The following is an 8,999-nucleotide window of genomic DNA, read 5'->3' on the forward strand; positions in this document are numbered from 1 at the left end:
CTGCACCTCAGCCCCATCCCCGTGCCACCTCGACCCCCGGGTCGCTCTGTCCGCAGGGGACAGGAGGTGACAGAGGGCGCGGTGGCTTCTCACGCGAACCTGGACAATCTTTAACTGGGCCGGGGCAGCGAGGGCCGTGACCCCCGGGGCTGCCCCACCGCCCCCTTCCCCAGGGGGACCCGGTCCGGGCTGGGGACCAGCAGAGCGTCCCCGTAGCTGGGCGGGGGGCGGAACGGAGCCGGTGACCCCCCCCGGCTCCCCTCCCTCTGCTTTACGGGGCAGCACCGGCGGGCGGACGGGCAAGCCCCCGGGGAGGGATCGCTAAAGCACCGCGGTGGGAAGGGTGGTCAGCGCTCATCCCTGCGCGTTCGAGGAGCACCGTGAGGGGGTGACCCCCTCCTCCCGCCCGGCACCGCTCGCACCGGGGCTGTTTTCCCACGCTCCCGCTCGCCCCGCGGTTTCGGGACACCGGGGACATCCCGGGGCTGCGGGCACCGGCGGCGGGTTGGGGCGGGGGTGCTGCATAGAACCGGGTGCCCGCAGCGGGGGCCGCGACAGCGGGGAGCGGCGGAGCCGGGGCGCTGCCCGGGGGGTCGTGGGGGGAACCGGGGCTCGGGACCGGCGCCTTTAAGATCCTGCCGGTAGCGTGACTGGAGTGACCGGGGCGGTGCGGGTTGCCCAAACATCCCGCCCGCTTCGCACGCGATGCCCGCCCCGGTCTGAAACCCACGGGAGGCACCGGCACCCCCCGGCCCGTTGGGACAACCCCCCCTTCCCCCGCCCTCTCGCAGCCTCCCACGGGGACAGGCAGGGCAGCGGGGCTCTGCAGCCCACGGGCGGAGCGGGAGCGGAGGGGCCGGGGGTGCGGGGGGGGTGGGGGGGGTGGTCCGGGGAGTTGTTTCGGAGTTTGGACGCACGTCAAATTTGATTAGGCTTCGGTCACGTGACGGGAGGTGGCCGGGCCAATCAGGGCGAGCGGCGATGCATATAAAGCAGGAGCGAAGGGCGAGCGGGGTACCTGCCGCGAGGATCGGGCCCCCCGCCGCGCCGCGCCGGAGGTGAGTAGGGGGCATGGCTGTGCCCGCAGGATGGAGAGGTGCTGGGGGCACTGCCAGCTCCCCCACGGGACCCCCGAGGGATGGAAAACCAGGGGGTGCCCTGCTATGGGTGGTCCCCCTGCTCTAGCTCCCCGAATCCCTGTTAGCATCCTTCCCATACCCGTTGGAAGGTGATTTCTGGGGGGTCCTGGGGGTGATCCTTGCCCTGCGGTGGCCACGATCGGCAGCTGTGGGCTGGGCTGAGGGTCCCGGCTGGGCTGCACCCACTGGGGTGCAGGGATCCCATCAGCCCTCCAGGCTCCTCAACTTGTGGGACCAGGCTGTGGCACCCTGCCCAACCCAAGGGCAGGTGGGATTTCGAATCCAGCCTCTTCCTACCCTTGGCTCAGGGTTTTCTGAGGGATTCCTATCAAAGCTGGGAGCCTGGTGCTGCCACCCCATGCCACAGCCATGTCTTTCATGGCCATCGGTTTCGTAGGAATTTGTGGCACTGCTGTATTCAGTTTGGTGGCGAGCAGAGGCTCGGTGCAAGCAACCTAATGACTCCAGTCAGGAGGATTCAGCTCTCCTACAGTCAAGCACTCTGGAAAGGGCTTTGTGGTAGAAAAGAGTAGTTGAGAGCATGGTTCCTTCCCTGACACACAGAGAAATAGCTCTGAGACCTATTCCTTTCACTCCTGGCTAGCACAAAAACTGCTTTTAAGTGCAAGCAGCTTCCTGAAGTGCAGAAAAACGGTGCAGCTCTGGATCAGAAGTTAAGCCCAGCTTTCCTGCCCGCAGCCCTTTGCGGTCACTGCTAAGGGTGTTTCAAATCAGAGGTGCGCTGGGGACCTTCCCCCCTTCATGATGCCTCTTTGGCTTATTACTAAGGTTCCTACATGCCGGCAGTGATGAAGGCTGTGATGTCGCTGCTGGGAAGCCAAGGCACTGTCTCGGCCACTGAGGTCCTTCTCGCAGCTGCCGTCTTCTGCCTGGTCTTCCTGCTGCTCCAGTCCCTCCAGCAGCACGTGCCCAAGGAGCTGAAGAGCCCCCCAGGACCCCGAGGCTACCCCATCCTCGGCAACGTGCTGGAGCTGAGGAAGGACACGCACCTGGTCCTGACCAGACTGAGCCAGAAGTATGGGGACGTGATGGAGGTGAGGATCGGCACCCGTCCCGTCCTGGTGCTGAGCGGGTTGGACACCATCAAGCAAGCGCTGGTGAAGCAAGGAGAAGACTTCATGGGGCGCCCGGACCTCCACAGCTTCCAATACATTTCGAACGGCCAGAGCCTGGCCTTCAGCCCCGACTCGGGGGAGGTGTGGAAAGCCCGCAGAAAGCTGGCCCAGAACGCCCTGAAGACCTTCTCCATCGCCCCCAGCCCCACGTCCTCCTCCACCTGCCTGCTGGAGGAGCACGTCTCCAAGGAGGCTGACTACCTGGTCACCAAGTTCCTGCAGCTGATGGATGAGGAGAAGAGCTTTGACCTGAACCGGTACCTGGTGGTTTCTGTGGCCAATGTCATCTGTGCCATCTGCTTTGGCAAGCGTTACGAGCACAACGACCAAGAGCTGCTCAGCTTGGTGAACCTCGGCAATGAATTTGGGGATGTGGCTGCTGCTGGCAACCCTGCAGACTTCATCCCCATGCTCCGGTATCTTCCCAGCCGCACCATGCATCTCTTCAAGGACATCAACAGGCGTTTCAGCTTCTTTGTGCAAAAAATTGTCCAGGAGCATTACACCAGCTTTGATAAGGTAAGAGCTTGGAATGCTCTTGGATGTGATTAGAGATGCCTACAACTGTCAGTTGCTGCCTGCCGGGCAATGCCGGGAAGAAGGTACTCCCTTGTCCCCCCACCTCTGCCCAGGAAAGCTCCTCGGAGCTCTCCAATCTGCAGTTAATGCCCCCAAGAGCTGGCACTGGCTGGGGGAGGTTTCCCCAGCCCTGGATGTCCATGATGTCCCTGACTCACCTGCTCTTCCCCAGGAGCACATCCGGGACATCACGGACTCGCTGATAGATCACTGCCAGGAGAAGAGCACAGGGGAGGATGCCTGTGTCCTGCTCTCCAATGAGAAGATCATCAGCATTGTCAATGACCTCTTTGGAGCAGGTGGGAACATTTCTGGGGGTGAAGCCTTGCTGCTGGGAGGCTGGGTGGGGGCGTTGGAGCTGTCGGGGTGAGACCCTGGCCACGCTTGAGTGTTTGGAGCTGCTGCTGGGTTCCCGGGTGCCCTCCTGAGCAGTGACCAGAGCAAATGGTTATTTGGTCATAGCTGATGGTGGAACTGCTCCAAGGCAAACGTCTGGAGTGGTGGGATCTGTAAATACCTGCTAGCCTGTCCTCTTTTGGTAACTAAGTATCTTTTTCACATCCACCCAGGTTTTGACACTGTGACAACTGGCCTGTCCTGGAGCCTCATGTATGTTGCCTTGTACCCCAACATCCAGAAGAAGATCCATGAAGAACTAGGTGAGTCCATGAACCTGCTTTTGCCGGGGCTAAAAACTCTCTGGCAAGGGCTGGCCCCAACCCACTCCCTTCTCTCGACCTCCCACAGACCAGACCATCGGCCAGGAGAGGAGACCGAGGCTGTCGGACCGGGGCACGCTGCCCTACACAGAAGCCTTTATCCTGGAGATGTTCAGGCACTCCTCCTTCCTGCCCTTCACCATCCCGCACAGGTATGGGCTGGAGTGGCTGACATGTTGTCTGGGGTGTTGGGGTTTTTTTTGAGTTTTTCTGGGAAGTGCCATTTTGGCAGATAATTGCCTGGGAACCAGTCCCTGCTACGGGGAAATATTCCAGTGCACAGCCTGAGTTACTTGTGCTGAAGCTCCCTGTGTCTTTCGTGCTCGCTGATAGTGCTGGCACCTGTGGCTGCATCTGTTGCCCAGCTTGCTGCCCTCCTGGGGGTGAATCCTTTCCTTTGAGGGTAGTTTTATTCCAAGGCCTTTGCGAGTAGAGGGATGGTGAACACCCCTGGGTTTATACTTCCCTCTGCCTTGGAAGAAACCACAACACAACTCATCCAGCTTCCTGAAACTAAAATCTTTCTGCTTGAGGAAAAGTGTTAACCAAGACTATTTAGTCTCTGAAATACAAACCGGGGTATTTTCTAGCCAGCTCTAGAAGTACAAATAGGGTATTGAAAATGGAACGCCCCTAGGGCTTGCCAAGCTTTGTTTTGTTGCAAAGCTGCGGGTCTCCTCTTAACTTTTCTTCCCCCCTGCCTTTATTACTTTCAGTACAACAAAAGCGACAGTGTTGAATGGCTATTACATCCCCAAGGATACCTGCGTGTTTATCAACCAGTGGCAAGTGAATCACGATGAGTGAGTATCCCAAACCCCCCCGTGCTCACCCAGGCTGCCGTGGGTTTGCTTGGCTTTAAGATCACTCTGATCCTTTAGAGCAACATGCCAAAAGCCAGGTGGGCCACGAAGGCAGGAAAAGGCAGATCGGACCAAAAATCACGTGGGTTTCCTCAGCCCAGCCTTGGCTCTCCAGGGCATGGAGCCACCTTGGGTTGACTTGGTCACCAGTTCAGCAAGTCCCCAACACCAGGGCTTACCCAATTTCTGTGCAGTAATGTGATGATGTCCTCAATGCACCGGACTTTCCACATACGTGCAAGGGCTGGAAGCTTGGGCTGCTGAATAATCAGGAATCAGTAGACCCTGCTGCCAAGCAGCCCTTGTGATCTGGGTTGACGGCTCTGGATGTGCTCAGCAGGAGCTGAGCCCAGTTCCCTCTTTCAGGAAGAAATATGCCCTGACGTGCCTCTCGTTAAACTCAATAGGCTCATGTTGTTATTGCTGATAATCAGCTTTGGTGATTGAAAGGGGATCTGGAAACCAAAGCCCTGGTTTACTCCTCCACTGCTCTCCAGTAGAAACCCTCCTGGGGGGCAGTGAGTTGACTAAGGCTTGATACACAAGGTGGTTCCCAGACCAGGTGTTCTGGATCAGAAGTTCAAGAGACTTGTATCCAAATAGCCCAGCAGTGCAGAAACATTAAACATTTCTTCTGCTCCTGCTTGTGCTGGTGAGCACTGCAACAGGACAGTGTCTTTAGGGTCAGAGAGGATTCTCCATATCCAAGCATAAATTCTTAGCTAAGACACTGGAAAATCCCACCTGGCACCTCCCAGCAGCTGAGTTGGGACAGGTTGGGAAGTTTTCCCTCTTTGAGTTCTACCAGCAATACCTTTAGGTTTCCATTCTTTTTTTTTTTTTATGAGCTGCTGACCGATTTCTGTGCTCTCCTTTTGGCTGAAACTGCAGGATCTCTCGCTATTGCATGCTGAATTAAATCCATCTCTGGTATCTGCACAGGCAAACACAATCAGAGTTTGAAATAGAGGTCTCAGTAGACTGAGCTGATGGTGTCTGACACTTAGTTGGCATTTTAGATTGGGGTAGAGGTTGCCAAAGTTTTTGGAGGGTGAAATGAGAAAGCATTGCAGTGCTGCTCTCTGCGAGGATTTGTTTTTTTGGGTTTGGTTTTTTGGTGTTTTTTTTTTTTTTATTGCTGTCCCCACCACAATGGCTGAAAACAGCTCCCTTCAGCATGTCTCCTTTCTGCTCCAGGACCCTTTGGAAGGACCCTTCAACTTTCAACCCTGAGCGGTTCCTCAATGCTGCAGGGACTGAAATAAGTAGGACAGAGAGTGACAAGGTGATGGCTTTCGGCTTGGGGAAGAGGCGATGCATCGGGGAGTCCATAGGCCGGTGGGAGATCTTCCTCTTCTTGACCACCATGCTGCAGCAGCTGGAGTTCAGCCTTCTCCCTGGGGAGGAGGTGGACATCACTCCTCAGTATGGACTGACAATGAAATACAAGAAATGCGAGTGCTTCCAGATTAAGAAGCGTTTCCCCGTGAAGAACTCCGCATAAGCTGTGGGAGGACGTGTCGCTTTGCAGAAAGCCAGCCCTTGGACTCAGACACTCAGCCTGCCTTTGCCAGCGCTCTCTGGAAGCCAGCGCAGCCCCTCGCTGTGCTGCTTCACTGGAGGCTTGTTCATCTCGTGTAATTGCGAGCGGGGAGGGGTAACGCCAGATTTTCCGGGCTCCTCGCAGCCCCCCCAGACTGCTCCACTGCCCTTGCGTGCAGGAAAGCTCACCGGGGTCCAGCCTGCCCACCCCTCCTGGGCAAGTCCAGGGGGCCGCAGCCCTGTGGTGGGGAGGGGGAGGCTTTGGGCTGGGAGAAGCAGTGTGGGACATCGGTAGGGGTGTGGGACATCAGTAGGGGTGTCCTCAACCTGCCCGGTGCTGCAGGCAGAGCTGGAGTTGCTGTGGGCAACTCCCTTCATCCACAAAATGGGAATAAACCTGCACGTTCCTCCCCGAGAAACCTGGCCAGCCTTTTTGTGCGGTGGGGAAAGTCTTTAAGCTCCTTTGGCAGAGCTGTTTGCCAAGCCGCTGGCTGCCTGTGCTGGTGGGAAGGGGCTCTCCAGCCGATGCAGTGGCCAGACCTCTCCCTGCGCCAGCACCCAGCCCAAGCGGAGCCCTGCTGGGTGCCGCCTCGCACAGCCACATTCCCTGAATGCAAATTCATTAAATCGATACCCAAGTGTTTCTACCAATCTTTGGTGACGGCCTACTGGGGGGAAAAAAGTTATATATATATCCATAAGTAGTGCTGCTCGCAAATTGACATATTAGCTAAATTCCTAACAAGAAGCCTCCTGGAAAATATCAAAGGACTCAGAATAAGGGACAAGATGTAGTAAGAGGCACAGCAGAACACTTCTGGCTTTCAGGCTATGCGTCTTTTTTTTTGAACTAGTGTGGTTTTATTTTTTGTTAAGCAATAGATGTCTATACTCGGACAAGTAACAGGAGCACTGGTCTGAGGACCGCAGGGGTTGCGCTGCCTTATGTTCAATCTGCTTTAGCCAGCGTGAAGGTGAATTCTCATGGCAAACGGAGCAGCAATTCCTGCTTGTGTGGAATGCATCCATATGCTGGGATATCAACTGCACAGTATTTCTAATCCAATAAATATGTATATGAAAGTTTCTTGCTTGGTTCTTGCTGGTCTTATTCCACTGGAAAAAGATATATTTTTTTTTTGGGGGGGGGGAAGCCCCCTCTACCTCTCTATCATCCTTTACTTTGGTATGTTGGATCAGGGGTTTTCCTACAGACACGTGAGTTGGCTGTTCTGTTACTGTCAGGGCTGGGACCCCAGTGCCTTTAGGGGCAGTTTTTAGCCCTTGTGGGTGCTGTCTCTGGTCCCTCTTCCTGCGTATATAAAGAAGCTACAGCCTCAGCTGTGATTTGCAGAGAGGTGATGCCAAGCTCTGGCTTAGTTCAGGTTTTCACTAAAAATCAAGATTAGCCATTCTGTCCCTGAAAAAAAAAAAATCAATAGCTTGAAAAAAGCCTTTCAGAGCCCTCAGGGAGGCAATCCACAGAGGGATGTTTTGGGCCATTGCCTACTCTGTGCTTCCCCATCTCGAAGCATGGCTATTTCTGAGGCTTTGCATAACTTAACTTTTAAAAAAGGCAAGAAACATTAAATTGCCATGCAAATAATATGGAAGTATATGGAAAGTTGGGGCCGGCGCATACCTGAAATGGCATCCCTGCAGGGACCAGCCTGCCGGGTTTGCCAGCTCGGCAGGGTAGGAAACAGCTCTTGCCCCACAGGGACATTTTCATGAGCCACAAATATTTAGCCAAGCCCTCGAACAGGGGTGTAACATCGGGAATCTTGGCCAAATTCAGTCTTCTGCTGAAAAGTGTTCTCTTCCCCAAATCCCTGCCCTGGGGTGCTCTGTGGTGTGAGCTACCCTTGCCCCACACAGGGACAAAATCAGAATAAGTGCAGAAAAGTTAATATTTGACGCTGTCTATCACCAAGACATAAAGGACAGCTGAATAATTCAGTTATTTTTAATTTTGGAGCTGTGCTGTGGAAAAGCTGCTCTCGGTATGAGGAGCCTTCCTCCCCCCATGACCTTGCTCACCTTAGTGTTATTGTTACTGACTGCTATCACAACGATTTGGCTTTTAATTAGCATCCCCAGGACAGCCTGCCATTAGCTGGGGAAGGTCAGCAGCGTGCGGATCCAGCACCCCACCCGCTCCTTCCTCCCAGTAATCAGCAAAACAGCCTCCGGCTTCAGAGCGGGGAAAAGCTGCTTTTAATGGAGCCAAGGGGAAAGTGGGAGACGGATGTATCCGTGCCTCTGCCGGTGAGTCCAAGGAAGGTGATGGAGGTGTGAAGGAGGTCATGGAGGTGACGAAAGTGATGGAGGTGTGATGGAGCTGATCGAGGTGTGACAGAGGTGATGGAGGTGTGACAGAGGTGATGGAGGTGACAGAGGTATGATGGAGGTGAAGGAGGTGATGAAGGTGTGACAGAGGTGATAGAGATATAATGGGGGTGATGGAGGCATGATGGAGGCAATGGAGGTGTGGAGGAGATGATAGAGGTGTGGTGGAGGTCAAAGAAGGGATGCAGGTGTGATTGGTGTCACAGAGAGGATGCAAGTGTGACAGAGGTGATGGAGAACATCTGGAGTGGTGATGGGGGTGATAGAGACATAGAATCGTAGAACTACAGAAGGGTTTGGGTTGACAGGGACCTTAAAGATCACCCAGTTCCACCCCCCCTGCCATGGGCAGGGACACCTACCACTGATGAGGACGTGTGGCAGCAGTGATACAGGTGGGACAGAAGTGACAAGGGTGGGATGGAGGTGACAAGGGTGGGATGGAGGTGACTGGGGTGGGATGGAGGTGACAGGGATGTGATGGAGGTGACTGGGGTGGGATGGAATTGACAGACAGCTGATGGAGGACGTGAGGCAACAGTGACGGGGTGTGACAGAGGTCACAGAGGCAATGGAGGTGCGATGTAGACGTGACGTAGGTGTGCTGGACGCATGGCGGAGCGGTGCTGGTGTGCGGAAGGCACTGGAGGTGTGACGGCGGTGCGATGGCGG

General features: G+C 55.4%; 1 protein-coding gene across 1 annotated transcript; it reads left to right on the top strand.

The window, feature by feature from the left end:
- Positions 1-974: 974 nt before the first annotated feature.
- On the top strand, positions 975-8,996 carry LOC308067332 (cytochrome P450 1A4-like). Its single transcript, XM_080396012.1, has 7 exons — positions 975-1,058; positions 1,929-2,794; positions 3,027-3,153; positions 3,424-3,513; positions 3,602-3,725; positions 4,290-4,376; positions 5,634-8,996. The coding sequence occupies exons 2-7, from the start codon at positions 1,937-1,939 to the stop codon at positions 5,938-5,940; spliced, it is 1,593 nt and encodes a 530-aa protein (XP_080252138.1). The 5' UTR covers positions 975-1,058; positions 1,929-1,936; the 3' UTR covers positions 5,941-8,996.
- The last annotated feature ends 3 nt before the right edge of the window (positions 8,997-8,999 follow it).

The sequence above is a fragment of the Falco punctatus genome (genome assembly GCF_963210335.1).
Source record: "Falco punctatus genome assembly, chromosome: 7".
Classification (NCBI taxonomy): Eukaryota; Metazoa; Chordata; class Aves; order Falconiformes; family Falconidae; genus Falco; species Falco punctatus.